At 54.5% G+C, this 15882-nt stretch overlaps 1 protein-coding gene across 9 annotated transcripts in view; it reads left to right on the forward strand.

Annotated features, from left to right (window-relative positions):
- Positions 1-15882, forward strand: part of PCGF3 (polycomb group ring finger 3) — a 57898-nt gene that overhangs the window by 14603 nt on the left and 27413 nt on the right. For 7 of the 9 annotated variants that reach the window (XR_004526574.2, XR_012331803.1, XM_033856447.2 and 4 more), the window contains exons 2-6: positions 915-1061; positions 1398-1550; positions 4606-4723; positions 5980-6076; positions 6869-6924. Coding sequence is in view for 7 of the 9 variants with exons in the window: in XM_033856447.2 (XP_033712338.1) it covers positions 4615-4723; positions 5980-6076; positions 6869-6924 (262 nt within the window). In the remaining 2 variants the exon portion in view is untranslated. Of the gene's footprint in view, positions 1-911; positions 1062-1397; positions 1551-4605; positions 4724-5979; positions 6077-6868; positions 6925-15882 lie in introns of all 9 variants that reach the window. The other 2 variants (XM_073804707.1, XM_073804708.1) reach the window with 2 other exon arrangements.

Here is a 15882-nt window from a genome sequence, read left to right on the forward strand (position 1 = left end):
ACTAGTTACTAAAGCATGCAGTTATGGGAAAACTTGGAGAGTAAAAGTGCTATAAGTTGGGTGTGATACAAATCACTTGAGTATCAGGCCTCTTGTCCCAGGTGTCTCTCGTGGTTTCGGGGCCCTGGTGCTTTCCACCCCTGCTTTTCAGAAGGGAGCAGCCCCCGGGCCCTGCCCCCTTCCCCCCCGATGGGTGGGGAGACCTCGGGCTTCCATGAGGAGGGGGGGCATGGGCAGACGAGGGGGGGTCCACCGAGGTTCTGGACGCCCAGCCACCCCACCCCTCAGACCCCCGAGAGCAACTGGCGGCTCTCTGGTCCCGCAGCTCCCGTTGCCCCGAGTTGAGGCCAGGTCCTTCCAGGGGCCTTGTGCTACCGATTCAGTGCCGCCCTTCCGCTGCCCCTTGGTTGGCCTGCCACTCGTCCTAGCCCCTCACCTGTGCTTGCCTGTGCTCACCTGGCTGAGGCCCCAAGGCCCCACGCGAGCCTGCACAGGCCCGCTCCATCCCCACGCGCTGGTTTGTCTGTTGTCCGTGCTGGCCCAGAGCCCGGCTCGAGCCTGTGGGCGTCCTCGTTCCGGGTCACTGAGTGAGCGGCCCGGGGGACTCCTTCACAGGGCGTGAGATGCGAACAGCATCACAGGAATTAAATAACACGGTTCGCTCTCGCCGGCGTCCCTGAGGCCCAGCCTCCCACTAGGTCACCCTGAAGCCCACCGCCTCCCCAGGAGCTTTCCAGGGCCCTTGTCCTGCTGTCTTGGTCCCCAGAGCACGTGGTGCAGCCCCTGCATGCCCCCAGCTCCCAGCAGCCCTGGGCCTCGGTGCCACCAGGCTGCCACCCAGACCTGCCCCTGTCTCCGTGGCCCGTGCCTTTACTGTCAGCCAGGCTTGTTTTTCTTTTGGTTGTTTTAAGCAGGTAAAGGAAGAGACCTGTTTACCTGAGCCGCCGAAGCTGCGGGTCCGGGGAGCCAGGCTCCGTGTGGACGGCACGTGTGGGTGACGCCTCGTCCCGTGTGTCTCCACAGGCTTCAGAATGTAGCGGAGGATCCGGCTGTGTGTACAGGTAAATGCGGCGTAAACTTCGATCTTCCTCCTCTCTCAGTGCATGTGAATTGATTACATTTACCTTGAATTACACCTTACGAGTCTGTTGTAGCCATAGGAAAAGTCAGTGCCTTGTAACGCCTTTAAAATTTAACGTGGGGCAGCTCCAGAGCAGATCAGGGCACAGTTATTTACACATATTCAAGTTTCCTCTTGATTAACGTTTCTGATCGACTCTGTCCCACTGTTTGCTACGTGGGACTCATCTAAAACTTCTAGCAAGACTGTAATTACAGGGCTGTGTGCGTCACATAAATGACACGAAATTGAATAGCAGGTCCCGTTTCTGTGCTAGAAAATGGAAAGACAGCGAGAGACACAAGGCAGGCACAGACGTGACGAGCCAGAGCGCGGAGGGCACGGCGGACGAGGAGTGACCGCGTTGCACCCGTAGCCGGAAGCGTCCGATGCAGAGGCAGCAGGAGGGGACAGACGGCCTCGCAAGGAGGTGGGAGATGCGGCCTTCTCCGGGCGGGCCTGCTGTCCCAGGAAGTGTCCGAGCTACTGCCTGGGCCCCGCAGTTGGCAGGGGAGCACGGGACCCAGAGCCTCGAGCCGCCATCCTTCTCTGTCCGGATGGGCGCCCACCTGGTGTCTGGTGTTGGGTGTCGGATGCTGTGCAGGGCGGCCTGGGGACCGTACCGCGGCGGTGGTGACCGTGAGCGTTGGCCCCTCACGACGGCAGCTACTTGTGTGCCTGGGGCCGGCATGGAGGCCCCGTGTGGGCAGAGCTGGCTGCCCAGGCCCCTTGGCAGGTGCTGTGCCTGGACAGCCTGGCTCCCTGTCTGGCCTTAGCTTTTACGACCCTGATGGCATTGCAGAGTGACCTCTCCCCTGGGGACTCGGGGTGGGGGACCCTCTGGCAGGAGTCCTGCCAGGGGTGCTGTGTCCTTCTCCGTGTGATGGTTGGCCGGTCCTCACCTGGGTGTCACCTGGTCACCCAGTCGGGGACCTCTAGGGGTTTCTCCTCTGAGGGTCCCGCCCTCCCTTGGGGCTGATGAGTGTTTGGTGGGGAGACGCTTGGAGCCTTTAGGAACCTTCACTTCCTTGGCGAAGTCTCGCTGCTGCTGACCACCCCCTGAGGATTCCTAAGCGAGTGGTCACTGCAGTTGTCCTGGGGTGGTGACCTTGCAGCCCTCCTTCCACTTATCAGCTCCCATTCTGTGAGGAAGGGTGTCCCTTGTCTGTCTGTCTGTCTGTGTAGCCTCATGGGCCTCTGTGTTATCCTGCCGTGGTAAGCAGTGATAGTAGTTGTTCCCTATCTGAGCACAGTGGGGCCCCAGGTCCTGCTATGCTCCTTGCCCAGCCCGGAGTTGGTTGCGTGTCCAGGCAGCGCTGGCCCCTTGCGGCAGACGTGGTGTGGACACGCCAGGTCCTAGGGCTGCCCAGGAGTGGTCACTCCCGGGCCCTCCCAGCAGACAGAGCTGGGAGTGAGTGGGTGAGTCCACACTCGTGTGCATACACATGTGTACCTGTCTGCCTGGTTGCCACTAAACACGAGTTCGCACTGACCCCAACCCCCGTCTGTGTGACTTTGGAGCTGGTTTTGGTTGTGATCTGGCTGTGGGTTGGTGACGTGTGTGAACAGCGCCCAGCGAGCCGAGGGCACAGCGCTGGGCTCGGTCGTGCCGGTGGTGGACGGCGCACCCTGGGCCTCGGCGTCCAGCGGGGACGTTGCCCAGTCAGTGCTCTCCCGTCTCTGCTTTGCTTCCCTTGGGAGTGACTAGGGTTTCTCTCTTTTAGATTATTTCCCATTACTTCCTGCTCCACGAGGCGTGTGGGCCCTTCTCCACGGAGCCGGTCCTAGTGGGTGCGAGTGGTCAGGCCGGGCCTGGCACAGCACGTGGTGACCATGACACCAGAGCGAGTGGGCCTCGCAGACGTGGGCTCGTTTCCCGTGGGTCGGCCCGTGGGGCGCCTGTGAGAAGCACCCCTTTTAGTCTCTCCTGACAGCTCAGAGCCCACTGCAGGGGCCGAGGGAGAGGTGTCTCTAGCGGGGACACGCGTCGGCTCGCGCCTGTGATCGAGGGGAGAGGAGAGACTCGGGTGAGAACCGCGAGTGTTGCCGCACGTCTTACTCTCCGTGAATAAAGTCGTAGGGCGTTCTTGCTGGTTTACAGGCTCTCTCGCTTTATGGGTGAACTGAGCCTGGCAGCCTTGCTGGTTGCGTCAGTCTGCGCTGACAGTCTTTTCCGCTGGGTTTCAGTGCAGGTGACGATTTAGTCTCCAGGGGGCCCCGCCTGCCCAGCCGTTTCCTTCCCTCTGCCTTTGGGCAACAGCGTTGAGCCGCAGGAGCCCGTGCGCCATGTGCGCTGTGGCTGCTGGGCGAGGCGGCACTGTCCAGCCTGCCGCCCACGCGGATGCGGAGGCCCTCCGTCTCCTGGAGCGTGGTCCTGTCTCTCTCTGCGGAGTTCCCTTGGTGATGCTTGTCTTGAAAATTCCCTGCATCCTGCACGGCGTCAGCATCCGGCGAGTCTCCTACTTGTACTGCAGGGAACCCCCAGGAATCTAGTGGCTGCGGCCACATGGGTGTCTGACCTGCCAGCGCTGCAGGCCAGAGTCCAGAACGGGTCTCACGGGGCTAAAATCCAGGTGTGGGCAGGGCTGCTCCTCCCAGAGAGGCTCCTTCCAGCTCCTAGAAGCCCCCCTCCCTGTTCACAGCCCACAGGCAGCTTCTCCTGTCTCCTCCGAGCCTCGTGCCCTCGTACGGGCCCTGTGGTGACACGAGGTCCCGCTGGGGCTTCCAGGGCCGTCTCCCGCCTCAGGGGCCTTTTGCCATGTGAGGTGACACACAGGTTTGGGGTAGGATGTGGTGTCTTTGGGACTGTTTCCCCTGCTGCACAGCATTGTATTGGGTCAGATGACAAGACCCTGCCCTCGTGAGCCTGTGGTCTGGCAGGAGAGCCAGTCACAGCCACCCCAGCTCTGGAGGGCACCCGCCCACCGGCGCAGAGATGACGCGTCCACACTTCAGTGCACAGACGTTTGGACTTTTACGATGCCGTGTTGTGGGCTGTGCTTCCCAGGGTGGGGGGGCCTTAGCTGCTCCCATGTGGTCGGCTTTACGGAGGAACCAGAGCTCCAGAGAGACCACGTTTCCTTCTGCCTAGACCCAGCCTCAGCTCGGCCCACCTGCTCCCTGGCCTCTCCGCCCACTGCTCCACAAACCTCCCCTGCTTCGCGTCGCCTCACCAGCTGGCCTCCGGGGTTCTGAGCAGGAAGAGAGGGCCCAGGGGCCCGGAAGGGGGAGAAGTGAGAAGCGGCAGCGTGTCCGCGGCCCAGCACTGCCCTGGGGCCAGGATGACCCAGTCCTCCAGGGGCGGCTGGGTGGTTGCCTGTCTCATGGTGGAAGCAGGGCCGCAGGGCGGGGACCTGGCCTCAGCCCTGCTCACTCTGAGCTCCTCCTGGACATACAGACTGTAGCTCGATTTCCGCTGAACCCAAACCTTTGATGAAACATCACACCGTTTCATGTATTGGTTAATACGTGTTTTTTTCTTGCAGAAGCCAAAGATGTTGACCAGAAAGATTAAACTCTGGGACATAAACGCCCACATCACCTGCCGCCTGTGCAGCGGGTATCTCATCGACGCGACCACGGTGACCGAGTGTCTGCACACGTGTATGTGCGGAAAATTCTAGAATGTGGCCTTAGCTGGGGGTGGGGGGCACGGTGACTGCACACATGTATGTGTGGAATGTTCTAGAACGTGGCCTTAGACAGCCGTGGGGGGGGAGCAGTGACTGAGTGCACACATGTATGTGCGGAATGTTCTAGAACGTGGCCTTAGACAGCCGTGGGGGGAGCAGTGACTGAGTGCACACATGTATGTGCGGAATGTTCTGTGTGCTCTTGATACTTCGGCTTTTTTTACCAAAAGCTTTTAGCTCAAGTACACAGCAGGACACAGCAGCAGGAGTACAGGAGATCTTGAAGATAAATGAGAAAAATTGTCTGAAGTTAAAACACTGTGGGTAATTTCAGTAGACATGTCACTTAAGAAAGCTGAATAAAAAGGAAAAATTAGGTATTTCGATATAACAACTAAACCGTTACGTGTGGTACGACAGAATATTCGTTTCTAGTGGGCAGAAATGCTTATTTTTGCCGTTTGCAAATGACTTCCTTAAACTCCGTAGACAGAGGAGTCTGCTCGTCTGCCGCTCAGGCCAGTGGGTGTTTGGAGGTCTGGACTTCGAGCTGGCGCTGACCTTGGGCGCGCCTTCCTTTAAGCCCCGCCGCCCCTGCCCCTGCCGAGCAGGCTGCAGCCTTCACCTGGAGGCTGGGTCCTCTTGTGCGGCCGGCCCAGGAGGCCGAGGGGCAGGCACTTCCTAAAGTAAAACGAATCCTCTAACACTGATGAGTTTTGATCCTGTATTTTTCACTTTAGAAAATAAAATACTTGCCAGTTTTGACAGAATTTTTATTTTAAAGTTAATTGTATTTTAAGATATTGGCTGGCAGTATTTTATGTTATATTCAGCAAATTTTATCTCATTTTGTCCTACAAAGAAATCCGGTGATCTTTCAGGCTAACTTCTAGAATGTAACTATTCGCCCCTGTGGCGGAGCCCCTGTGGCGGAGCCCCTGTGACAGGACGTGAAGGCGCATCTGCGGCCCCCTCAGCTGCTCCTCCAGTTTCCCCTCCTGTTTCTGGGCCTCAGCTCTGTCCAGGGGCAGCTGATGCTCCTCCGTGGTGGTGGACCCGGGCGGCGGGCCTGTCACCAGTGTCCCGTTGTGGCCTCGGGGAGCCCTGCCGGGAGGAGCGGAGACCCCGCCGACGCGCTCCCTGACGTGCGCGCTCCCGTTCCCTCTGATGCGCGCCCCGCCCCTCTGGCGTGCGCACGCATCGCCCTGACGTGCGCGCTCCCTGCAGTCTGCCGGAGCTGCCTGGTGAAGTACCTGGAGGAGAACAACACGTGCCCCACGTGCAGGATCGTCATCCACCAGAGCCACCCCCTGCAGTACATCGGGTAAGCGGCCCGGGCCTCACCCCGAGCCTCGCGCCGCCCTGCTCGGCCGGCCGCCCAGTCGGTGCAGTTTCCGCCGAGGCGCTGGCCTGAGGCCCGGGGCAGATGGGGGCCGCCCTGCCAGGAGGGGCGGGGCTGAAGGAGGGGGCCGGCTGCACTTTGACCCCCGAGTTGAGGTGTGTCGTGGGAGGGAGAGGCCGCTCCCAGGTCAAGACCTAGGAACCAGCCAGCCCGATGTCAAGCCGTGTGGCAGCGGTTCTGCCCAGCGTCCTGTTCTTGTGGGTCGGACGAGCTTTCTGAGAAGCTGGTGGCTTTAGTAGCAAATTCGGAGGGCGTGTCTGCTGGAGGCCAGCTGTGTTTTATGCTTCTGTGTGTGCGCACGCGCCACGCGTTCAGGTACACGGGAGTGTGAAAGGTATTTCTTGGCGCGGACCCTGGTCAGGAAAGTGTGAGAAACTCCCTTTGGCCTGGCACAGCCCAGGCTGCCTGATACCTGTTAGGACTTGAGAAGCCCAGCGGGCAGAGGGAGCTGGTCACCGAAGGATCTTGCCTGTGTCCTCCTCCTCATTTGAAATGTTCGCAAGCATATAGAGCCCAAACTGAGCAACGGGTTCCTTCCGGCCACGTGTCGCTTTTGCTATAGCACAGGCTTGTTCTGAAGTGCAAACTAGAAGCAAAATTCAACCAGAACTCCAAATTTGTGATTGTGGAGTTTATTATTGTTAAATGGAAAACGTTCGAGAATTAGACAATTGACGCTTCTGGCTAACCCACCTGTTCTGTTCTTTTTGCCAGTCATGACAGAACCATGCAAGATATTGTTTACAAATTGGTCCCAGGCCTCCAAGAAGGTAAGTGTCAGAGCATCCACCTGGACTTCTGCGTCCGCAGCACGGCCTTTGAGGGGCTTTTCTCTCCGGGGTCCTGGCTTTGGACGTCTCGCTCAGCCAGCCGGCCAGTCGGTGCAGTTTCCGCCGAGCCGCTGGCCCGGGGCCCGGGGCAGATGGGGGCCATGTGCTGGCCGGTTTCATCCATCATCACTCACACCTGCCACTTCGCTCAGGAGGCGCAGGGTAGCCTCTCACTTGTGCCGCCTGGAGGTGAGGCCGGGAACCCTGTGTCAGTAAAGTTTAACTGTAGTTAAAGTCAAATCTATGAGAGTTGAGAAGAAACACTCTGTGGTACAAATATCCTGAAAGTGGAAACGGCTGTTCTTTTTAAAACTTTTCTGCGATTCTGAACACTGAGACTGTCCTGCCCTTGTTGAGGGGCAGTGACGGGGGAGGCGGGCGGGGACACAGGCCTCAGAAATCTGTTCAGTGTGAGCAGTGGCTGGTGAAGCACTGCCAGCTGATAAAAACTAGGCACAACTTTCTTTCAAAGATAAGATACGTTAGCAATTCATTTGGGCAGTGTTTTCTCACTGCCGTGTTTCAGAAGAGGGTTATAATTTCAAGTACAGGCTTATTCAGTTAGGTCAGTGGATGTCACATCTGATCTTTAAGACACAACCTAGGGAGTGATATCGTTAAAGTCTTCTTTCATTGTTCGTAGAATTCATTCATAAAAGAAGAGTTTAAATTTCTTGAGTAAATGTAGATAAAAACAATCATATTCGGACATTTGAAGGGTTTTCTAGTACTGGGGAAAGGCAAAGACTGCAGGAAAATAAAGTGCTGACACCGTTCAAAATCGTTGCAGGATATTTGCAGCGTGCAACAGGCAAGATCCCGTAAAGAACTCGATGTATTTATGATCCAGGGTCAGGAGTTGTCAGCTTGTGGTGAAACCTGTTCACCCCCTTCCCCCGCCCTTCCTGTTGTTTCATCTGGAAACGTTGCCATCCGTTCCCCAAAGAGAAGGATTTTTCTTCAAACTCGGAGCTACAGCACCTTTGTAAACCGAGATGATAGTACTGATTCCTTGTTGCATCAGGTCCTAGTGGGTGAGGCGTTCCCGTCTCTCGGGGTTTAGTTGGTCTCAGTCAAGGTCAACGCGGGTCCCCCCCTTGGCCCCTCCTGTCTCCACGTTCCTGTGTGTGTGTGGGATCAAGAGGCCCTGTTGGACTCTGGCGCCTTCCAGTGTCACTCCGCCCAGACGGGGCCCTCGCAGATGTGGTCCTGGCAGCCAGGTCCCGCAGAGCCCGTGAGGCCTGGAGGCAGCCAGGCCGCGCCCCCTGTTCCGTCACCCGCCTCCACTGATGGCAGGGAGGCCTCCATAAAGACACGCTCCCCGGCTTGGTTTCCCAAGATCCACTCTGTACAGAACAGCAGAACAAATGTGTGAAGTTTTCCTTTATTTGTTTACAGAAAATGAGCTGGTTTCCCAGCCGCTCCAGCCCCGATCAGATGGCTTTGAGCATTTACTGTTCTCAGGTTATTGCAGTTACTGTCCTTTTTGAAGTTCAAAGCCTCCTCGATCTGTGGCTGGCGGGCTCTGCCCGCTTGGCTCCCTGGAGCCGGTCTGCAGGGTCTGGGCTCACCCCTGCGGGCGGTGGTGTCTCAGGCCAGCAGTCGGCGCGTGGGGAGCACAGTGACGCGTTCTCAGTGGAGCTTTGGCTTGTGAGGGAAGAGGGCGGGTGTAAGACTCTGCCGACTTCTGCCGAGCCTGTCCTGTGCACGCGTCCCCTCGTCCTCTCCACAGGCAGCCTGTAGCCGTGATCGCCACCCTGACGTGGAAGAACCGGAGGGATTCCAGAATTCCCCAAGTTCACACTAATGCCCAAGGCAGCCTGAGCTCTGCCCCCAGTCCAGGGTGCTTTCTGGGTAGGCAAGTAATCCATTCCTCTGTTTTCTCAAACTTTCGGTCCTTTGTCGCTCTTTAAAAGATCGCTGTAGTGTCCAGGTCCGTAGCAGCGGGCTGTTTTCTGAACGTGGGCTGTCTGCAGTTTCTCTGGTTTGGGGCCAGCTTGCAAAGCTGGTTTCTGAGCTGGGCCCTCTCCCGGGTCCTCCAGAGAGTCCGGAGCACGTTTCACCCGAGACCGAGCAGTGACCCTGGGGGCCCGGGGTGTCTGGAGGAGGCCCTCCTGCTCTGCAGCCCCTTCGAGCTGCCCACCCCGCGGCAGGGGCTTCACTTCCCGCATGCGTCCTCTCGCGAATTTTGGGAAATAAAAAGTGGCTTGGCTTTCTGGATCCAGCCTGTGGCCGAAGCCTTTTAGGTGGAAGATGAGTTTTTTAGTTGTCTCTTGTTTCTTTTTGTTTTTATAATTTAGAAAAGCCCGTTTTCCCCGAGGCAGCATCTGTACCTGTACACTTTATCGTGACCTATTTTGTGTGACATGCCCTCGCGCAGCTGCAGCTGCTCCTCTCCGGGGTCTGCTGGGGCCCCTCCCGTTCATCCAGGCTCCTCTCCTGACCGACACTTCACGTGTGTCGTCTTCTGCTTTCACCTGGGGGAGGGGCGCGGTGAATGTTCTGTTACGAACTTTGTGGACGTGGGTGAGTGCGTCTGTGGGCTTTATTCTGGAGCAGGGCTGCTCTGCATCTGCATCTCTTTCTCTTGCCTCTTCGCGCTGGCTGAGGCAGGAGCCGGCAAACCCCTTGCCGACCAGACCCGGCCCTGCCTGTTGCGTGCAGCCCCTGAGCCAAGGGGGTGTTTCACTTTTTTCTTTTTTTTTCACTGCGCTGGGTCCTCGCTGTGTTTGGCCGTGCACGGGCTCTTAGTTTCCCTGCGGCACGTGGGAGCTTAGTTCCTGGATCAGGGATCGAACCCGTGTCCCCTGCATTGGAAGGTGGATTCTTAACTACCGGACCACCAGGGAAGTCCCCACGTTTTTAAATAGTTGGAAAAAATCAAAAGAAAGAGAATATTTTGTGACATGAGAGTTTTGCGTTGAGATGTCTCCGTCCACGGATGGTTTGCTGGAACACAGCCCCGCTCATTCAGGGACGCACGTTGGTCTCGCACTCGACGGCGGCTGGAGCATCTGCAGCAGGTGGACCGGCCCCGTCGGCACAAACGCTGTGGGGGCTGTACTACCAGCACCCGCCGCATCGAGGCAAGGGGAGAAGCGCCCAGCGTTTCAGCCACGGTGACGGGTGGGTGGATTTGTCCTTGGATTGTCATTGTCAGCCGGGGAAGCGTCCTGTTTATCTTGCGGTGACACTACATCTGTGTTAAAATAGAAAGTTATAAGATGTGTTGGCATCAGACTAAACACTCAGAGGAAAGCAACTTTTAGAAAGAATTGGAAATTTACAATGGAATGTCTCATCACAGCAGGATTTCTTCACAAAAATAAGAATAACCTATAAGGCTGCAATTAGAGTAGGTTTCTGGTTGGCTCATTTGTTGGTCACGCAAGGAAAATCACTTACTAGTGATAAGTTGGTTAAATGTTGTTTGATTGCAGCGGCTGAGGAAGTCTGTCCAGAGAAAGTGAGCCTGTTTGAGAACAGGAGCCGTGGCGGGAACCGTCGCTCAGGGAGCTGACAGTTAGGGGCAACGCCAGCCCTCAGAAGCGAGGCGGGCAGTTTGAGTGGTTTTCCTCGGCTCCGGAGTCTGCGATCTGCGCAGTGTTTATTGGGTGCGTTTGACGTGACGGGCGAATGAGCCTCTGCGCAGAGTCCACGGGGCACAACCGCAGGAGAGAGGGTTTTCCGGGAAGTTGAGAAGATGCTAATTCAGTACAACCTGAAGTGGGCTCTGTTGAGACGTGTCACAGCTGTGTTGGTGAACGTGTGTGGGGTCAGGGAAATACTTGGTTGAACAAATTAACTAAACTGTGAAAACGTTAGGTTTTCAGTGAAAGCTCATCACGATACTCATCAACCAGCAGGTACCTTGCAGAAGATACTTGGATCTTTCGTATGTCCTGAACCAGTGGTGTCCACGGTGGAATCCATTCACGCTTTGGGACGTAATCATTTGTGTGAATTTTTGTCAGAGTTAAAAGCTGAGTACCCCGACTTCCCTTATCACAGCCGCACAATATTTTGATGCCTTGGCGGTGGTAAGTTTTTTGTTGTGTGTGTGTTTTTTTGTTTTTTGAGGTTTTTTTGAGCTAAGGGCAGATTGAAGTTTTTCTGAATGAAAAGAAACACCTTTAACAACGTCACACCGAATGGCTTTGGAAATTTGCTTTTGTTAAAGACCTGATAATGTTCCTTGATGAATCCAGCCTAATGTCATAAGGAGAGCAATACTGAAATGCAAAACCTGCAATGTGGGAAGTTTTCAACAACTAACGTCTCTTGAATCGCAAGCCCCATCCCGCTGCCGTGCAGACGCCCCGGGCTGTCGGCAGCTCAAGGGGAGCGGAGACCACCCCCTAGACTCACAGCAGACCTGTTTGCAGAGCCCCAGCAAACAGCTCTGGTGGAGTCCAGGGCCTGGTGCAGGTGAAGCAGCTTCCGTGTTTCAGAATCCATATAGCTGTGCAGTCGAGGGGCATCCGCCTGACCTCCACTGGGAAGTGATCAGTCTGTGGAACAAAGGCAAATCCCAAGAGAAGAATCTAATAGAATTCCCTCAGCGCCTTCTGAGTGATGACTGCTCTGGACTGAAGTCAGTATTTCTGTGTGCAAAGACATTTTCAAGGTGAAGTATGTAAGATCTCCTTACAGATGAACACGAGCGCTCAGTTTTGGCGCTAAGCAGCGCGCACTTTTTACCCCACTAAACAAACGTCATCCGCCGCCCGACAGGCGTCCATTCTTCTCGTTAGTGGCCGCACTGTAAAGTTCGTGCTCGAGTATTACTACTGTGTCTTTAACTTCGTGACTTCAGGTTTCTGGTGCCTCACCTAAGGAGCTTAGGAGTCTCCACTCGTCCCAACGACAAGTAAAAGGCAGAACGCACTGAACAGTCAGCCGTTCTTAGATTGTTAGAGAGGAGGGTGCAGGGCCAGCCGCTGCCCCCGAGATGGGGGACTGACCACAGACGCGGGGGCACACGGCTGCCTGCCACAGACTCAGGACTGGAAACGCCCAGGAACCAGAGCCTGGGCAGGAGAGACTGGTCTGTGACTCAGGGGTCACTGAGGCTCCTGGTGGACAAGTCCAAGAGTTGAGACCTGCCCGGGGGCTGTCACAGCGGGCCTCGCGATGCTGTGAGGTTCGTCTCCGGGAACTCGACCAGGTTCCCCCAGCAGGGGAGGGGAAAGAAATGCCTCAAGCCCTGGGCACATCTGAAGAAGACCTGACCTCTGGGGACCCAGTTAACCACAACCGTGCCTGCTGGGCTATTATCAGAGCAAAACTGGCCTGGGGGCAGGAAGGACCCAACTTCAGCCACCTTGTCCCGCCCGAGTGGGGAGGAACACCTGAGAAGCACGAGCGAGGTTCACAGTCCAGAGGCTCAGGCTCGCCGAGGACAACCGTGGTCAAGGCTGTGGGGTGTCCCGTCCCCGCCACCTCACCACGACAGCACTGAGGCCTGTTCACAGCAGTGCCTTTTACCCAGTGTCATGTCCAGCTAACAAGAAAAAAACGACGAGTCATGCTAAAAGGCAAAAAACAGAATCTGAAGAGATGGAACACACATCAGAACCAGACATGGCAGGGATGTTGGAATTATCAGACCGGGACTTAAGACAACTGTGGTCAACGTGCTGAGGGCTCTGATGGATAAAGTAGACAGCATGCAGGACATAAGGGGAATGTGAGCAGAGAGGTGGAAATCCTAAGGAAGAACCGAAAAGAAACGCCAGAGATCAGAGCCCTGCAGCAGAAATGAAGGTTGCCTTTGACGGGCTGATTAGAGTGGACACGGCTGAGGAAGGAACCTCTGAGCGAAAGGACATCTCGACAGAGTCCCTGAAAACCCAAAAGCAAAGGGAAAAGGCTGAAAGAACAGAACAGAACATCTAAGGCCTGTGGGGTGAAGGTGTGACATAATGGGAAATCCAGAAGGAGAAGAGAGAGAAGAACAGAAGAAATACTGAAACATTTTAACTGAGAATTTCCCCAAATCAATGTCAGACACCAAACCACAGATCCAGGAAGCCCAGAGAACACCCAGCAGGACAAATGCCAGAGTAATTACACCTGGGCATGTCGGTTTCAACGTACAGAAAGTCAAAGATAAAGAAAAAAGTCCCGAAAGGAGCTGGAGGGGAGGGGTACACTTTACCTACAGGGCAACTGAGATAAGAATTACATCTGACCTCTCCTTAGAAACCTTGCAAGCAAAGAGTGAAGTGAGATATTTACAGTGTTGAGAGAAAAACCAGCAGCCCAGGATTCTGTACCCTGAGAAATTATCCTCCAGAAGTGAGGAGAAATACTTTCTCAGACAAAGAGAAATTGGGGGAATTTGTTGCCAGTAAACTTGACTTCTAGAGATGTTGTTAGAAGAAGTTCTTTAGAAAGAAGGAAAATGATAAAGATCGGAAACTCAGATCTACTAAGGAAAGGAAGAGCATCAAAGAAGAAATAAGTGAAGGTAAAATAAAGACGCTTAACTTTCTTATTCCTCATTTATCTAACAGATAACAGTTTGTTCAAGATAATAATGGCAGCAATGCACCGATATGTACGCCTGTGTACGTATTGTATTGAACATGTATCTATTTCAGTTTCCTCTATAAAAATTCTGTTCTCTCTTCTGTTACGTAAGTACTGATGAAATGTCTCAGTTTTGATGTTCAGCTTACAGAGCCCCAGATATTCGCTGTCTGTGCTTCACAGCAGCGTCTGCCAGCCCCGGGCTAGAACTCTGTGATGTGGGACCCGTCCTGTTCCTGAGCCCGGGGGAGGTGCTCAGTCTCTGGCCCGCAAGCCTGAGGTCGGCTGCAGGCTCCCGCGTGCCCTTCATCAGGCGCGGCTGCTCTTTGTCAGGGGTGGATGTTGGATTCCATCAGATGCTGCTTCTGCACCTGTTGTGATGATCCCGAGGTTTGTGGTGCAGTGGAGTACATGTGCCCAGGGCGGTGTTACTTTTTATAAGCCTTTCCTCCGTCCCCTGAACTCACACATCCTAGTCTTACCACTATCATAACTTTCACCCCAAGATGAGGTCATGTTCTGTCTATAATGTTCTCATAACAGTTTGTTGTAGAGCTGCCCCGCATCCGTAAATATGATCTGTGTCATCTTTTCTGTTGGCTGCAAAGTATCCACTGAATAAATGGCCCACTCTCCTACCCCAGCGTAGCAGATAAGTTAGATTTATCTTGCGTGGCAGCTGTCAGTAGTGGATGATAGTGGTGTCTCCAGTGTGGTGTTGAGAAGGGTTCTGAGGCTCTGTGGCCCTGTCTGGAAATGTCTTCTGGGACAGAATGAGTCTGGCGGGGAGTCAACTCTTCTTTTTTTTTTTAATAAATTTCATTTTATTTATTTAATTTTTGGCTGCATTGGGTCTTCGCTGCTGCGCACGGGCTTTCTCTATTTGTGGTGAGCAGGGGCTACTCTTCGTTGCAGTGCGCGGGCTTCTCATTGCAGTGGCTTCTCTTGTTGTGGAGCACGGGCTCTAGGCCTGCGGGCTTCAGTAGTTGTGGCACTCGGGCTCCGTAGTTGTGGCTTGCGAGCTCTAGAGTGCAGGCTCAGTAGTTGTGGCACACGGGCTTAGTTGCTCCGCGGCATGTGGGATCCTCCTGGACCAGGGCTCGAACCCACGTCCCCTGCATTAGCAGGCGGATTCTTAACCACCGCGCCACCAGTGAAGCCCCGGGAGTCAGCTCTTCTGATTGGCCCAGTCCACGTTGTCAGACACTTAGCATTTAGGTTGTTTCTGATACTTCACTGTTGCAAATAAGGTTTTATCTTCTTATGCCCTTACCGGGTTATTTCCTTGGGATACATCACTAGCAGTAGGGACTTTTGGGTCAGCAGTTAAGTTTTAAAATATTTTTTATGTATATGCTGAGGTACTTTCCTGAAAAGTTATCCCAGTTGACATTTCTACACCTGTGTATATCTGACATTGAGTATTGTTATTTTTCAATCCTTTTTCATTCTTGTAGGTGAAAATTAAAGAAATGGAAATTAAAACCAGGTACAGGCAGACCTCGGAAATACCACAGGTTCGGTTTCAGACCGTCGCAGTAAAGCGAATGTCGCAATAAAGTGAATCACACAGATCATACACAAGTGCATGTAAAAAAGTTATGTTTACACTATACTGTGGTCTATTAAATGTGCAATAGCATTATGCCTAAAGAGCAATATACATCTTTTAATTAAAAATACAAAACAAAAAAAACAATTAAAATAGTAACATCAAAGATCACTGATCACAGAGACCATAACAAATAGAACAATAATGGAAAAGTTTGACGTACTTCGAGAATTACCAAAACGGGACCCAAAGTGAGCAGATGCTGTTGGAAAAAGGTGCCGACAGACTCGCTTGACGCGGGGCGGCCACAGACCCTCACTGCGTCCCGAGTGCAGTGTCTGCCCGTGTGTGAAGCGGCATCCTGTCCACCTGTCAGGTGAGGAGTCCCTCTTCGCGTTCATCAGGGGGGCTGTTACCTGCAGACCCCGCCCTCCCTGAAGGACAGACAGGAACGGGCTCCCACCACCAGCAGTGCGTTTCAGGGCTTCATTCCTCTGCCGGCATTTCTGTGACTGTTTAAGGGAAATGTTTTCTTTCAAGCTGATCCCAGATTTACAGACTCGTGGTTTCGCCGTCTTTGGTTCCAACGCCCCCGGCTCTGGGCTGGCCTGCGCTCATCAGTTCAGTTCTGAGAGGCCTCCCTCTTTCCGTCCGAGTCCGCTGCCTCACACTTTTAGTTTTTCCTGCACAATCAGATATTTTGGAGTGTCTGTGTGGGTCCAGGAAGCGACCAAGGCATGTTCCTGGCCCTTGCGGAGCTCGTGGTGTTTAGGCGAGACAGACGTGCAGGGGGGAGGTACCACCGAGCTTTC

The sequence above is a fragment of the Tursiops truncatus genome, chromosome 5, assembly GCF_011762595.2.
Source record: "Tursiops truncatus isolate mTurTru1 chromosome 5, mTurTru1.mat.Y, whole genome shotgun sequence".
Lineage (NCBI taxonomy): Eukaryota > Metazoa > Chordata > Mammalia > Artiodactyla > Delphinidae > Tursiops > Tursiops truncatus.